The sequence below is a fragment of the Ascaphus truei genome, chromosome 21 (genome assembly GCF_040206685.1).
Source record: "Ascaphus truei isolate aAscTru1 chromosome 21, aAscTru1.hap1, whole genome shotgun sequence".
Lineage (NCBI taxonomy): Eukaryota > Metazoa > Chordata > Amphibia > Anura > Ascaphidae > Ascaphus > Ascaphus truei.
This window is the reverse complement of record NC_134503.1, coordinates 15,452,187-15,469,160: the sequence shown is the minus strand read 5'-3', so window position 1 is coordinate 15,469,160 and position 16,974 is coordinate 15,452,187. Positions and strand designations below refer to the sequence as shown.

The following is a 16,974-nucleotide window of genomic DNA, read 5'->3' as shown; positions in this document are numbered from 1 at the left end:
AGCATCATTTAGTAAGCCGGACCCCCAAAAATTGGTATTTAGAGCTGGACGTATCTATGCACTGACCATAAAGCTTCACGGTTATTTTCCTTTGCCGCTGGTAGTATAGTATGGCATAACTCTGGTGATCCGTCTCTCCCACCACCACGTCCAACTGTCCTTTGTATCCCCGAGCTGTACGCATAAAGGGGCGAGGGGTTAAACCCATCAATCCCCACCCCCGTGTTACAGTGTGCAGAAACAGATGCATATACAGACCTTTTAAGATGAACTTGCCCTTGGCTTTGTTTTGCTGATATTCCTGTTTAATCTCCCAGCAGATTCCATCTCTGTTAAATATAGACACAGAATACAATGTATCTTGTGTTGTGGTGATGGCACACGCGCAGTTACAATGTGGTGATGGCACACGCACAGTTACAATGTGGTGGCGGCACACGCACAGTTACAATGTGGTGATGGCACACGCGCAGTAACAATGTGGTGATGGCACACGCGCAGTTACAATGTGGTGATGGCACACGCGCAGTTACAATGTGGTGATGGCACACGCACAGTTACAATGTGGTGATGGCACACGCGCAGTAACAATGTGGTGATGGCACACGCGCAGTTACAATGTGGTGATGGCACACGCACAGTTACAATGTGGTGATGGCACACGCGCAGTTACAATGTGGTGGCGGCACACGCGCAGTTACAATGTGGTGATGGCACACGCGCAGTTACAATGTGGTGATGGCACACGCGCAGTAACAATGTGGTGATGGCACACGCGCAGTTACAATGTGGTGATGGCACACGCACAGTTACAATGTGGTGATGGCACACGCACAGTTACAATGTGGTGATGGCACACGTACAGTTACAATGTGGTGATGGCACACGCACAGTTACAATGTGGTGACGGCACACGCGCAGTTACAATGTGGTGATGGCACACGCGCAGTTACAATGTGGTGATGGCACACGCACAGTTACAATGTGGTGGCGGCACACGCGCAGTTACAATGTGGTGACGGCACACGCGCAGTTACAATGTGGTGATGGCACACGCGCAGTTACAATGTGGTGACGGCACATGCGCAGTTACAATGTGGTGGCGGCACACGCGCAGTTACAATGTGGTGGCGGCACATGCACAGTTACAATGTGGTGGCGGCACACGCGCAGTTACAATGTGGTGACAGCACACGCGCAGTTACAATGTGGTGGCGGCACACGCACAGTTACAATGTGTTGATGGCACACGCGCAGTAACAATGTGGGGATGGCACACGCGCAGTAACAATGTGGTGGCGGCACACGCGCAGTTACAATGTGGTGATGGCACACGCACAGTTACAATGTGGTGATGGCACACGCACAGTTACAATGTGGTGGCGGCACACGCGCAGTTACAATGTGGTGACGGCACACGCGCAGTTACAATGTGGTGACGGCACACGCGCAGTTACAATGTGGTGGCGGCACACGCGCAGTTACAATGTGGTGGCGGCACACGCACAGTTACAATGTGGTGGCGGCACACGCACAGTTACAATGTGGTGATGGCACACGCGCAGTTACAATGTGGTGATGGCACACGCGCAGTTACAATGTGGTGATGGCACACGCGCAGTTACAATGTGGTGATGGCACACGCGCAGTAACAATGTGGTGATGGCACACGCGCAGTAACAATGTGGTGATGGCACACGCGCAGTTACAATGTGGTGATGGCACACGCGCAGTAACAATGTGGTGATGGCACACGCGCAGTTACAATGTGGTGGCGGCACACGCACAGTTACAATGTGGTGATGGCACACGCGCAGTAACAATGTGGGGATGGCACACGCGCAGTAACAATGTGGGGATGGCACACACGCAGTAACAATGTGGTGGCGGCACACGCGCAGTTACAATGTGGTGACGGCACACGCGCAGTAAGAATGTGGTGGCGGCACACGCGCAGTAACAATGTGGGGATGGCACACGCGCAGTAACAATGTGGGGATGGCACACGCGCAGTAACAATGTGGGGATGGCACACGCGCAGTAACAATGTGGTGGCGGCACACGCGCAGTAACAATGTGGGGATGGCACACGCGCAGTAACAATGTGGTGGCGGCACACGCGCAGTTACAATGTGGTGATGGCACACGCGCAGTTACAATGTGGTGACGGCACACGCGCAGTAACAATGTGGTGATGGCACACGCGCAGTTACAATGTGGTGACGGCACACGCGCAGTAACAATGTGGTGATGGCACACGCGCAGTTACAATGTGGTGGCGGCACACGCGCAGTTACAATGTGGTGACGGCACACGCGCAGTTACAATGTGGTGATGGCACACGCGCAGTTACAATGTAGTGGCGGCACACGCGCAGTTACAATGTGGTGGCGGCACACGCACAGTTACAATGTGGTGGCGGCACACGCACAGTTACAATGTGGTGATGGCACACGCGCAGTTACAATGTGGTGATGGCACACGCGCAGTTACAATGTGGTGATGGCACACGCGCAGTTACAATGTGGTGGCGGCACACGTGCAGTTACAATGTGGTGATGGCACACGCGCAGTTACAATGTGGTGGCGGCACACGCACAGTTACAATGTGGTGATGGCACACGCGCAGTTACAATGTGGTGATGGCACACGCGCAGTTACAATGTGGTGGCGGCACACGCGCAGTTACAATGTGGTGATGGCACACGCGCAGTTACAATGTGGTGACGGCAAACGCGCAGTTACAATGTGGTGATGGCACACGCGCAGTTACAATGTGGTGATGGCACACGCGCAGTTACAATGTGGTGATGGCACACGCGCAGTTACAATGTGGGGATGGCACACGCGCAGTAACAATGTGGTGATGGCACACGCGCAGTTACAATGTGGGGATGGCACACGCGCAGTAACAATGTGGTGATGGCACACGCGCAGTTACAATGTGGTGATGGCACACGCGCAGTTACAATGTGGTGACGGCACACGCGCAGTTACAATGTGGTGGCGGCACACGCGCAGTTACAATGTGGTGATGGCACACGCGCAGTTACAATGTGGTGATGGCACACGCGCAGTTACAATGTGGTGACGGCACACGCGCAGTTACAATGTGGTGATGGCACACGCGCAGTTACAATGTGGTGACGGCACACGCGCAGTTACAATGTGGTGACGGCACACGCGCAGTTACAATGTGGTGACGGCACACGCGCAGTTACAATGTGGTGATGGCACACGCACAGTTACAATGTGGTGATGGCACACGCGCAGTTACAATGTGGTGATGGCACACGCGCAGTTACAATGTGGTGATGGCACACGCGCAGTTACAATGTGGTGGCGGCACACGTGCAGTTACAATGTGGTGATGGCACACGCGCAGTTACAATGTGGTGGCGGCACACGCACAGTTACAATGTGGTGATGGCACACGCGCAGTTACAATGTGGTGATGGCACACGCGCAGTTACAATGTGGTGGCGGCACACGCGCAGTTACAATGTGGTGATGGCACACGCGCAGTTACAATGTGGTGACGGCAAACGCGCAGTTACAATGTGGTGATGGCACACGCGCAGTTACAATGTGGTGATGGCACACGCGCAGTTACAATGTGGTGATGGCACACGCGCAGTTACAATGTGGGGATGGCACACGCGCAGTAACAATGTGGTGATGGCACACGCGCAGTTACAATGTGGGGATGGCACACGCGCAGTAACAATGTGGTGATGGCACACGCGCAGTTACAATGTGGTGATGGCACACGCGCAGTTACAATGTGGTGACGGCACACGCGCAGTTACAATGTGGTGGCGGCACACGCGCAGTTACAATGTGGTGATGGCACACGCGCAGTTACAATGTGGTGATGGCACACGCGCAGTTACAATGTGGTGACGGCACACGCGCAGTTACAATGTGGTGATGGCACACGCGCAGTTACAATGTGGTGACGGCACACGCGCAGTTACAATGTGGTGACGGCACACGCGCAGTTACAATGTGGTGACGGCACACGCGCAGTTACAATGTGGTGATGGCACACGCGCAGTTACAATGTGGTGATGGCACACGCGCAGTTACAATGTGGTGATGGCACACGCGCAGTTACAATGTGGTGATGGCACACGCGCAGTTACAATGTGGTGATGGCACACGCGCAGTAACAATGTGGTGACGGCACACGCACAGTTACAATGTGGTGATGGCACACGCGCAGTTACAATGTGGTGATGGCACACGCGCAGTTACAATGTGGTGATGGCACACGCACAGTTACAATGTGGTGACGGCACACGCACAGTTACAATGTGGTGATGGCACACGCACAGTTACAATGTGGTGATGGCACACGCGCAGTTACAATGTGGTGATGGCACACGCGCAGTTACAATGTGGTGATGGCACACGCGCAGTTACAATGTGGTGATGGCACACGCACAGTTACAATGTGGTGATGGCACACGCGCAGTTACAATGTGGTGATGGCAAACGCACAGTTACAATGTGGTGATGGCACACGCGCAGTTACAATGTGGTGATGGCACACGCGCAGTTACAATGTGGTGACGGCACACGCGCAGTTACAATGTGGTGATGGCAAACGCGCAGTTACAATGTGGTGGCGGCACACGCGCAGTTACAATGTGGTGATGGCACACGCGCAGTTACAATGTGGTGGCGGCACACGCGCAGTTACAATGTGGTGGTGGCGGCACACGCGCAGTTACAATGTGGTGACGGCACACGCGCAGTTACAATGTGGTGATGGCACACGCGCAGTTACAATGTGGTGATGGCACACGCACAGTTACAATGTGGTGATGGCACACGCGCAGTTACAATGTGGTGGCGGCACACGCGCAGTTACAATGTGGTGGCAGCACACGCGCAGTTACAATGTGGTGATGGCACACGCGCAGTTACAATGTGGTGATGGCACACGTGCAGTTACAATGAGATGACACTCCTTTGCCTCCTTCAGCGCCGCCAGAGAGGTTGTGTAAAAGTCATTAATATGTGTAATTAAGTGCCTTGATGTTACTGGAATGAGGTATTCTAATGTCACCACATGGGCAGTTAGTAGCAGGCTCTGGGTCTGCATTCAGCTTTAGACTCTCTAAAGGGGTTATTAATTAAACTGCGACAGTGCAGATCGGGGCACCATCGCATAGACAGTCCTGTTGAAGCCAATGGGAGTATGCGTGCGATAGTGGCACCATCACAGTTTAACCCTTTCAATGTGGGGGGAAGGGGTGCAGCTCCTCTGGCCCATCTTGATCACGTGATTGCAACGTCACTAGATGATGTGAACATGGCTGCCAACAGGGCGGGAAGAGCCGGGACAAGTGTCCCGGGCCCGGTGGAATCGAGGGGGGCGGCAGGTGCTGCAAGTTGGGCCCTGGCTCTCCCCATTTGCTGTGGGCCTCCTGCTAGGCCTCTCTCTCCCGCGCCTGGCGTCTCTTTCCCGCACCGGGCCTCTCTCTTCCGCTGGTACGCACCAGAAGCTGGGTCAGACTTTGGGCCCAGCTTCCGGTGCGGGAGAGAGGCAGGTCCGGCTTCAGACCTGCAGCAGCTGTGAAGAGCCGGGGCCCGGCGATCTGAGACCATCTCCAAGGTAAGTGTGTTGTTTGTATATTAGCGGGGAAGGGGAGTGTATTTGAGGGGGAGTGTTGTGTGTATTTCTTGGGGTAGTTGTATGTACTTGGGGATGGGTCAGTGTTGTATTGGGATTGGGGATTGCTGTAGGTATTGGGAGAGCTTTTGTGTGGGGGGGAGGGAGAGTTTGTGTGTGTGTGTGGCCGGGGTGTGGGGGAGAGAGAGAATGTATGAGGAGGGGGGGATTGAGTGATAGCGGATGGGGAAGCGTAAGAGGAGAGAGGGGGTGTAAGGGACGGAGTGAGGAATAGAGAGGGAGAAGAGTGAGAGGAGACAGAGGGGGGAAATAGAGGAGAGGGAGAGCGAGGATGTGTGAAAAGAGGCGGCTCGCAAGACCGCCATCACGGGGGAGGGAGGGATTTGAAACTCTAGCCGCACCCGCTCAGCGAATGGTGAAAGATGGGGGGAGCCCAAAAATATTTTCACTTGGTGCCCCCCCGAAAAAAAATAGGACTGCCTCTGTCCATCCCTGCAATTGCTTTCCTTTTAAATATGTTGGGCTGTTGCACCCTTTTCGCCATTCCCAGATGGTTCCATATTTCGAGGTGCTGTACAGTACATCTCAGTCTCCACCCACTTTAGGAAGGAGGGCACCCTTACAGCTTCCTGAACGTGCTGACAGACAGGCTCCCCGCTCCCTTCGCAGCTTTGGAAGGCGACACCTGAATTATGGTTGCTTCCACGCGGTGATTGCTCTCCTTCAGATAATCACATTCTGAAGCGACTCCCACCAGGAACCACTTCCCGGCAAACTGAAACCATAAGACACCGCGGTCACAGGTTACACGTACTTATATGTGGCTGCTAAGTTGTTGCAATTACTCAGTCCGTAACGCTAAACAAAATGTCAACGAAAGTGATACAGAAGTACTTCCTCTTGAACCAGGACGCAGATCCCTCCCTGTTGTCTCTGGGTTGGACTTCCTCTTCTTCCTGCCTTGCAAAGCATCAGGTGCAGATGTAGGTAGAGTCTCACTACACTGCACAGTATACAGCACTGTACATGGAACATATGTACACAATAAATGTCTGACTTGAAGAGTTCAGCCTGATGCAGAGGAAATGGGGGCTTTTTAGCCAGATGATTTTGCTCATAGTCAATTTGTGCTGCCATTAATGTGGAGAACTTAACTGATTAATCAAGAGTACCCAACTCCAATCCTTGAGAGCGCCCCCAACAGGTCAGGTTCTCAGGATATCCCAGCTTCAGCAAAGGTGGCTCAATCAGAGGCTCAGTCGCAGACTGAGCCACCTGTGATGAAGCACCGACTGATTGAGCCACGTGCTGAAGCTGGGATATCCTGAAAACCTGACCTGTTTAGGGGGGGGTGGGGCTTGAGGACTGATATTGAGCACCCCTGGACTAGCTGCCGCTGTCTTGTACAGGTTAACATGAATTCAGACTTAGGGCCTCATGCAGAGAGCAGCGCTATTTAAAATCTCGCCATTTTCCAGAGAAAATTGCGCAAAAAACAGCTGAAAATGGAGAGGTAGGAAAAACGCGCCATTTTTTTTTTCTATTTGAAAATCTCGCCGCGCGGCTGGCGAGAAACTACATCTCGCCAGTCTGAAAAATATCCGAATTCAGAAAGGCGCGCTCGCCATCTAGCGGCTGTTTTTGGTGCGATTTTCTTCAATTTTCTCCGCCAACTAAGGTTGGCAAGAAGCAGGAGCTCGCCGGCTATAGGGAAAGAAAAAAAAAATGCGCAATTTTTTTCCCCTTTCAGCTGCGCGCATCTCCTCATTTACAATTCTCCACATGCAGTAATGCTAAAAATAGCGGATTTCGCCCATTTCTGCATATAGAGAATAAAACTCTCCATTAAACCTACTTTTTATTCCCCTCTCCAATTTTAAATAGCGCTGCTCTCGGCATGAGGCCCATAGTGGATTTCATTCACACGCCAGAAAGGGAAATTGCAGCAGATAAAAGGCACAGACCCGGCACCCAAATACAGTTCACTGTAATATTGAACAGAGCAACAAATCGTGCAAAACAATCAATGATATGGAAATCGTCTTCGTATATGGAGTGAAGTGAACAGAATGCCCAGTTGGAACCCTACCTACATATCACCTAGCCAAGGTCACAGGGTGGCTCTTCTGTCCGATTCTCCCACTTCAAAGACTTGTGGCTTTATTACTTGGCCACTTCTTTATTCCTATTCACTTTTAATACTATCCACATATCCTGACCCTTTCCCCTATCAAATCTTGAAACATTTCTGTGGTTCTCCTCACATCCGTCCTGATCCCTAAATTATAGATGTCTTGTTGCCCTATTTTTTTTTAGTTTTAAACTTCTACGGATTAATTATTATTTATTTGGCGCAGTCCATATAGGCAGTGCCACACAGGAACGCAATATGGGCAAAATATTGTGCCAGGCAGTTATTATTCCAGGGGTGGGCAACTCCAGTCCTCCCAGGGCCACCAGCAAATCAAGTTTACAGGATACCCCTGCTTCAGCACAGGTGTCTCAATCATTACGACTGAGCCACCTGTGCTGAAGCAGGGATATCCTGAAAACCTGACCTGTTGGTAGCTCTTGAGGACTGGAGTTGCCCACCCCTGGATTATACGATACGGCATCAGAGTAAACATTGAGAAACAGTAATACCTAATCCAGAGAGATTACCATCTAAAACTGGGATTCGTGCCACGGTGAGGGGTATTACAGCCCAATCTGGTATTAACTTGGTGCTGCTGCCATGGGGGGAGGGGGAAAGTGCCAGTATAGTGTTCTGGGCCAGGTGACAGGGGGGGGAGGTATGTCAGGCCAAACCCCAAAATTGCACCCAATTTCTGGTATCGAGCCTCTACCTCGTCAGGGACAGGTACACAGCCCCCAATCCCTCAATACGTTATAGGTCCCTTCCCTTCCTCCCTCCCCTCACGCAACAACTTGTAGGGCTCAGCTTAGGCTCCGCTTTTAGTGACGGTGGCGTCAGGCTACGTCTCGACGGCTTGGTCACGATAGCTGGAAGTCATCTCAATTAGATTTTTTCAGCGATCGCGACCGAGCCATCGGGTCACGCTTACTATAAGCGCACGCGACGGCGGCAATGCATTTGTTTTGACGCCACGTCGCGTCACTGTCGCCGGCACTATAAGCGCAACTCCCCAGCCCGTCAGGACCCATGCTGCATCCCCCTTGGGCATCCAGGCAGCCGGCCGCTTGCCCTGCATTAATTGCCATTCACGTCAATGACGGTTAACACCCAATAAAATACCCTACATAGCGGCTTTGTGAATATATTTGAGCTGTCAAAATTCCTATTATAATTAAATGCTTCAAAATAGCAGACTCGTTGCAGCCTCTAAAATAGATAAATAATGTCCTTAGGACTTTTCAATGCATCAGATTAACTACCCTTATGATATGTCCTCCTTTCCACCATAGAAACCAAACAAAGCGGTGGTATTAGACAGTGGGTAAGCGGTATAAAAGTGATTGGTAGGATATATTATAAACCTACCCTCCGATATCACGATCCCCAGATGGCTCTTTGCTTCACTCACCCCTCCCTCTAATCTAGATTCTATCTGCCTGTTTTATCCCAAACCTCACGACCGCCTCTTACCTGGTTTGGGTCAAAGTTTGCCTCGCTTTCTATTTTCTCAATGGGGTTCTCTGGTTTCTTGTTCTTTTGCCCCCATGCGTGCGGGGCGCAGAGAATGCCAAGTAACAGCACGGCTGTGGGGACTGGCATGGTCAGAGGTATGCTGGGTCCCACACACTAACCTAACCTGCAGTGTCCAAGGACTGACCTTCCCCAGGTTCTGCTGACTTTAGATAATAGTGTGTTGATTTAGCGCTGTGTTTGCTGGGTGGTTGGGCAGTCGTTCCTTTCTGAAGCTCTTTACTGGAAATAAAACGGTTTCTGTTTATCTAGTCCCTCTGCTTTGTGTGGTAGCTGCAATCAGACAAAAAGTAGGGCCAAACCTAGCACAAATAATGCAGATCCTCCAATGTCAGGCATATGCAAACAGGTACACCTTTTGCTTTTGTGGGATACAGGAGCTTGCCTTACATGCAAAGGAGCTCCTCCATATGAAGGCTCCATAACATGCCATTTATTGTTTGCAACGCTGTTACCAATAGAACACTTGTATTTGCACATCCTGGAGCCTCCGGAGACAGATCTCGGAAGGTCACAGGTAGCTGGACATATGGAGACAAATGTAAATAAGTGTCCCACTCCGTAAGATAGGGGCACTAGTCATCTAAATTGAGTGTATGCGAAGAACAAGGTTCCTTAGGCTGCGTTTATAGTGACGGCGACAGCAATGTCACGTCAAAACAAATGCATTGCCGCCGTCACATGCGCTTATAGTAAGCGACGGCTTGGTCGCGATCGCTGGAAGTCATCTCAATTTGATTTTTCCAGCAACCACAGCCTGATGTCACCGTCGCGTCGTCGGCACTATAAGCGCGGTTTTCGAAATGCAGCAAGGGATTCTGTGAAATGATATGCAAATGGGCAAACAGTGCCATCTTTTGCTTCAAAACCATATAACATGGTCCCCTGTAAGCTTATGCTTGCTGCATTTCACAGCTTTGAGCACAGCTTGGGTTAAGATGCATAGTATAAGGCTATGCATCTTAACCCAGGCTGTGCTCAAAGCTGTGAAATGCAGGAAGCTTATTTCCCAGAATCCCTTGCTGCACTGGCAGCAGTGTGTGCTGGGTGATAATGGTGAAAGGCGGGGTTGCAGACCTGTCTAAGACATGCAAATGAGCACACAGTAATATTTCCATTTGCTATATGCTTTGCTGTGAAGAGTTTTTGTTACTTTGTTTTACCCACCATAACAACTAAGTATGGTGTATACATACATACATTATATATATATACTGTCCAACTGTATTATTTTTGGGGTCCTGTAAGACCCAGCTGTACCTACAATATTATTAAGAAAGTACTTTTTTTTCTATTAAAAAAATAATATATAGATTTATATTTATTTTTCATAGATCTATCTATAGACATATATATTAATACAATATATATATCTATATATATACATTTCAAAATATATAGTGTCTGTCTTATGAGAGAAACAAAAACCACAGAGAATGAATTGGCTAGCCGCTAGAGCCTCCTTAACCATAGAGAGGAAGGAAAGAAGGCAAGAAAGCACTCCCTGACCATAGAGCGGAGGGGGGCGGGAGGTAGGGAAATGCGGAAGTGAAGGTGAGACATCCAGCTGGGCAGCAGGATAAAGGGAGGGGCGGGAGAGGGATGTGGAATAACTAGTGGTTATATCGCGGTGTGCTTGTAATCAGCGCGCTGTATAGGAGGGTGCAGACACAATGTGTACCTGGGTGGGGAGCTTCAGTCTCATTTCAGTAGCTAATGCACAGGGGCTTGTCCAAGATTAGAACATGGCACCGTGACCACTGTCCTTAAACACACACACAATCACAGACTGGCACCCATGCACATTGGAGGGGGGGCACAGACTGGCATCCAGACACATCTTTTAGAGGGCACAGAATGGCACCCAATCACATTGGAGAGGGGCACAGACTAGCAGCCAGTCACATTGGAGGGAGGGGGGGGGGACAAAGACTGGCAACCAGTCACATTGGAGGGGGGGCACAGACTGGCACATATACACATAGGAGGTCACAGACTGACATGTCACATTGAAGGGGGGCACAGACTGGCACCCGGTCACATGGGGGGGGTGGGCACAGACTCACCCAGTCACATTGGAGGATGGGTGGGCACAGACTGGCAACCAGACACATCGGAGAGGGGGCACAAACTTGCAGCCAGTCACATTAGAGGGGGCACAGACTTGCAGCCAGTCACATTGGAGGGGGGGCACAGACACGCAGCTAGTCATATTAAAGGGAGGGCACAGGCTGGCACCCATACACATAGGAGAGTGTCAAAGACTGGCATGCAGTCACATCGAAGGAGGGGTACAGACTGGCACCAATACACAGGTGTGGGTCGCATACTGGCATGCAGTCACAGAGGGGGGGCACAGACTGGCACCCAGACACATAGGAGCGTAGGCACAGACTGGCACCCAGTCACATTGGAGGGGGGTGCACAGACTGGTAACCAGTCACATTGGAGGGGGGCACAGACTGGCACTTATACACATTGGGGGGGGCACAAACTGGCAGCCAGTCACATTGGAGGGGGGAGGGGCACAGACTGGCATCTATACACATAGGAGGAGGTCACAGACTGACATGTAGTCACATTGAAGGGGCACAGACTGGCAACCAGACACATAGGAGGGTGGGCACAGTCTGGCACCCAGTCACATAGGGGGGGAGGGCACAAACTGGCACCCAGTCACATTGGAGGGGGGTGGGAACAGACTGGCACCCTGATACATCGGAGAGGGGGCACAGAATGGCACCCAGTCACATTGGAGGGGGGGGGGCAGACTGGCATGCAGTCACACAGGAAGGTGACAGACTGGCATGCAGACACAGGAAGGGGGCACAGACTGGCATGCAGACACATGAGGGCCTGCAAAGACTGGCATCCAGTCACATTGGAGGGGGGCACAGGCTGGCATGCAGTCACACAGGTGGGGGGCACAGACTGGCATGCAGACACACAGGTGGGGGGCACAGACTGGCAGGAAGGGGGCACAGACTGGCATGCAGACACAGATGGGGGCACAGACTGGCAGGAAGGGGGAACAGACTGACATGCAGTCACATTGGAGGGGAAGCAGTGACTGGCACCCAGTCAGAGGAGGGGCTGCACAGCCTGGCACCCAGACACATTGGAGGGGGAGGAGTGGTGGCACATGACAGGCTCCTCAAAACTCACTGTCCGAGTCAAACTGGGACTTTTATAGAGGTTTACATTCCGGGTTAGAAAGTATGTTTACATAGAGCCAGAATTATTTCATGTCAATACAACCTTTTTTTGTTCAGAAACCTTTGCTCATACACACAATCTGGCTACTGGTGTAAGTGATACGGAGACAACCACTGTAGAGACAGGCAACCCTACGCTCAGAAAGAGGTCATATTACCTTCTTAAAGATACATATAATACTAAGGGGAAGGGTAGGGGGAGGGATAGGAAGAAACTTCCGCATCAGCTTAACAAGTGTGTATATAGGCAGAGGTTCAATAGGGATGAATAGCATATACACAACAAAAGAAAGAGAACCCCTATAGCATGCACTCACTGTCTAGTAAGTAGTGTAATGATTAGCAAAATACCTTTTGATTTAAAGAATTACAAATAGTGGAAATAGAATTGGCAAAAATTGATCCATGACCAGTTCTAGTAGTAGACAACACACTAAATAGTAAACACACCAAAATAAAGCAGTGTTAAAACTATATTAATTAGTTGTCCCTAATGAATTCAGTATATTATACTGCTGAAAAGAGTAAAGAAAAACGCCCTGCTGGTAACGTTTTGACCTACTAGTATAGGCTTATTCCAAGACTCGTATTCAAATATTTATTCTTAAACCCCAGATTATTACTCAACCCAGAGCACTAGATCCCTTCATAGGGACAATCCAATAGGAAAACTGCTTAAAAAACACACATATAGCGTATCCACAATCCAGGAACTCTAGATGTGAGGTCACAAACACACATCGGGCGTATCTGCAGTCCAGATACTACTAGCTATATAATCGGCATTAACCGGTTATTCCATGATAGTCATATAGATGTGTTAGCGTTATAAACCAGGTATATATTGTTCACCTGCTACTTAAAGATACGACAGCAGGTCGTACCAGAAGGGGTATTGCTCTACTTTTGAGGGCAGGGTGGGAGTGATAGAGAACAACACAGGGGAAATTAAAAGCCATTTTAAGCCCTGTGACCATGTTTTACATAGCCTGGGATTGATTCCTATGCAGGGAGCATCACAAAAAAATGTAGATGGCTGCACATGAAATATTATAGTGGCAAAAAGGGATCCTTGGTTTTCTGAATGTAAAATGATTTGCCTCAGCCAGGGAATTGTTATGAAATGACCTGATCATACATAACCTTACTCCTAAATGTCTTTTTGCATGCATGATATCGGACTCCCAGCCACCTGTGCGTTTCGGATTCATAGTGGGCTGTCTTTGCGATGTATTATGTTATATGAGTGCTTAAATATTATGTTATAGCAATGTTGACAACAAACCAGCAACTGGACATCACTCGGGTGAATTGAAGTCAGTTGCCTTATTGTCCCACAAGTACTCCGCAGATGCAGCCAACGTTACTGCAGCCGTTAACGCGTCCATGTAAAAAAAACAAACCCAGAATAAACGACACCCAGCAATGCGTCATTTTAAGCGCATTGTTTGTTTCAAATGCGCCACGTCAAATCTCACGTTAAATGATGCGCCAGCTTTGCTGCAGCGCGACGCGTAAACGGGTTCCAATAACGCCGACTACATCTGAGCCATCGGTTTAACATTTGTAAAATGTTGCATTTTATCCTCAAATCCTGGCTGTGAACAACCGTCCGCAAATTTAAAGGCGCTACCGCAGGGCAAATCACCTTCTGTTTGAGTGCTACTGGGAGAGGGAGAAATCAGAAATGTTTTGGGTATCCGGTGATGGGCAAATCCAGTGTGGCTTTATTTGTACAGTGCTAACATAATCTGCAGCGCGGTACAACGAGGTTGCAGAGAGTTGATGATTACAATAAGAGAAATGAGAATGTATCTGTAGGAGGCGCGGAAAACACTCTTCAATACAGTGTACAGAATAATGTTAGTTACATATTGAACAGTGCATAAAAAGACCACATGTGAGCACACTCGCATGCCTGAGGCAGGTCTGCAGCCCTGCCTTTCCCCATTATCTCTTAGCATACAGTGCTTCCGCTGCAGGCAGGGATTCTGGGTAATGACATGCAAATGAGCACTCCCAGTGAAGAAACCTTCATGGCTATTCCAAGCTGTTCGTTGCAACGCGAAGCGGTTAATAGTTATGAATCATCTCAATGTATCTTTCCAGATAACCACTTTGGTACTAATGCAGCATGCGTCCGTGTGTTTCATGACAGGCTCAGGATGACAGAATGAGACAATGGACAGCAATGGATCATCTCTGTTCCCGGACAGCATCCTATACCAGATCTTCCTGAGCCTGGGCCCTGCGGATCTGCTGTCTGCAGGGCTGGTGTGCCAGCGCTGGTATGCCGTCTCCCGCGATGACTTCCTGTGGAGGGAGCTCTTCTACCGGTGTTATCGAGTGCAGAGACACATTCTTCGGTGCCCAGGTGAGTGACATTCTGCCTCGGTGCAGTCACGCCAAGTCTCCGACGTGAAACAAAACTCTGTCTAGGATTGTCTCTCCCAGGTTATATTCAACGAATGTGAACGAAATAAATGATATTATAAAAGTTATTCTAAATAGTGTGCAGTGCCCAGCGTAAATGATAATATTACCTTCTTAAAGACTTAGTGGTGACTTAGTGGTGACTTAGTGGTGACATTACTTCGATTAGGTCAAAACAAGATTTAATTGTGATAAGTGAACACGTAACCCAAAAGCCTCCACGCAAACCCCAAAAAGGGACTGGTTTCCGAGTTCCTGGGTGTAGACAAGATGCGTGCAAAGAAGAATCAAGTCTCCTACATGACCAGGGAGACCTCCCGATAATGAGCCATTGTTCTGCCTTCCACGCGTACAGAAAAGGAAGAGATCTCGTTTGTATCTCCCTCCTAAATCTCTCTGATACGATCTGTCACATCTTGGGATAACTGCACAGCGATCGCTTCCAAGAATTACTTTTACTTGCTTCAACTCGTTTTCCAAAGGGGCCAGATCACAAAACATTTAGGAGCGGAAGGGGCCATAAGCTTCTGGTCATTTAATTTGCGGTGAGTGAGTTTTAGTGTGAGAAACTGCTTAAAGCTGCAGTCCAAGCTGCTGTTTTTTTCTCTCCCTTTAATATGTGCATCAATAAAATCCACACGATAAGTAATTAGCTTAGTTGCCGATCGATTGGCGAAGAGTCAGCTCGGGGGTTCACTAAATGACTGCAGAGGAGTATTCTGCAGTCAGTGTGACTTTGTAAATTGTGGCTATAGAAACAAAAAAGGCGTGTTACATTATATTACATTAAAAATGTAAAAAAAACCAGTAGTTTAAAAAAAGAAAATGCTACATTTATTTTCTCATAGTACAGAACTGATTTGTTAAAAACCACGCACGTAGGATATTGCTTGGTCTGCAGCTTTCAGCAACGTGTATGAAATTACCCGTGATAATGAGTGGCCACATCAAGGCTCTTCAACGGGCGGACTTGGCCTCGCGAGGCCAGCAGTTGAACAGACCTGGGGATGAACACTTACAGGGGTATTTTGGTGATATTGTACTATAATGCACATGCATTGATATGTGTAATGACACCTTCGTGCATGGAGATCTGCCCTGTCAGTGGGAGTAATGTCGATTGTGTACGCCAGGAGAACGTAGAACTGCTTGGAAATAGAAAGCCGTAGTTGTAAACCTAGTAACCTCACACTCTGCCCACCGATGAGCTATCAATGCTGTTGTGGTGGTACATATGTATTTTTAAACCGTAAAACCCCACCCCGATTTTTTTCCTTTGAGCTTTAGTAGAAGTCATTCTTCACACCGCAGGAATGGGCTTTGTAGTGATGTTACGCCGTGCAGGAGAAGGCTGGTGGCGGTGTAATGGGGTTCTCAACTTCAGTCCTCAAGCACCCCCCCCCCCCCCCCAAATAGGTCATGTCTTCAGGATATCCCAGCTTCAGCACAGGTGGCTCAGTCAGGCTGAGCCTCTGGTTGAGCACCTGTGCTGAAGCATGGACTGATTGAGCCACATGTGCGGAAGCAGGGATATCCTGATGACATGACTTGTTGGTGGGGGTTTGAGAACTGGAGTTGAGCCCCTTTGGTGTAATGCGCAGTAGGGAAGGCCTTTCTAATTGGCACCATCTCTGGTTGGTCCCCAGGCGCAGGCTGCTGGTTGGAGGAATTTCAGCGCCTCTGCGACACAGTTCCCTGCGTGGAGGTGCAGACACTGAGCGAGCACAGCGACCAGGTCCTTCACATCAGCTTCTCACACACGGGGGAGCTCTGCGCTTCCTGCTCCAAGGACTGCACGGTCAAGGTAACAGGAAGTTAACCAAGCGTGGTTAGGTAGAGGACGTTTAAACTGCATTATATCTGCCATCTAATTGACACCTGTCACTCGGACAGGCAGCAATAACGTATTGTTTACACCAGACCATTTACAACTGATTGCAGTAATGACTCCACATCAATAATGTAATACAAATAGGTTGTAGAGAACGTTAGGCACGGACTCCTTTGCCCTAACACTT

General features: G+C 49.5%; 2 protein-coding genes across 6 annotated transcripts in view; one reads left to right on the top strand and one right to left on the bottom strand.

The window, feature by feature from the left end:
• The window catches only part of C8G (complement C8 gamma chain), a 251,962-nt gene extending 242,496 nt beyond the window's left edge, over positions 1-9,466 (bottom strand). Inside the window, exons 1-4 of one of the 3 annotated variants that reach the window (XM_075579104.1) lie at positions 9,249-9,466; positions 6,265-6,416; positions 259-329; positions 67-174 (exon numbers count right to left, since the gene is read on the bottom strand). In XM_075579104.1, coding sequence (XP_075435219.1) covers positions 67-174; positions 259-329; positions 6,265-6,416; positions 9,249-9,377 — 460 coding nt within the window. In that variant the 5' untranslated portion in view covers positions 9,378-9,466. The remainder of the gene's footprint in view (positions 1-66; positions 175-258; positions 330-6,264; positions 6,417-9,248) is intronic. The other 2 variants (XM_075579106.1, XM_075579105.1) reach the window with 2 other exon arrangements.
• The window catches only part of FBXW5 (F-box and WD repeat domain containing 5), a 31,804-nt gene that overhangs the window by 1,874 nt on the left and 12,956 nt on the right, over positions 1-16,974 (top strand). Inside the window, exons 1-4 of one of the 3 annotated variants that reach the window (XM_075579094.1) lie at positions 10,916-10,993; positions 12,581-12,671; positions 14,682-14,897; positions 16,603-16,760. In XM_075579094.1, coding sequence (XP_075435209.1) covers positions 14,705-14,897; positions 16,603-16,760 — 351 coding nt within the window. In that variant the 5' untranslated portion in view covers positions 10,916-10,993; positions 12,581-12,671; positions 14,682-14,704. Of the gene's footprint in view, positions 1-10,792; positions 10,863-10,915; positions 10,994-12,580; positions 12,672-14,681; positions 14,898-16,602; positions 16,761-16,974 lie in introns of those variants that run through there. The other 2 variants (XM_075579095.1, XM_075579096.1) reach the window with 2 other exon arrangements.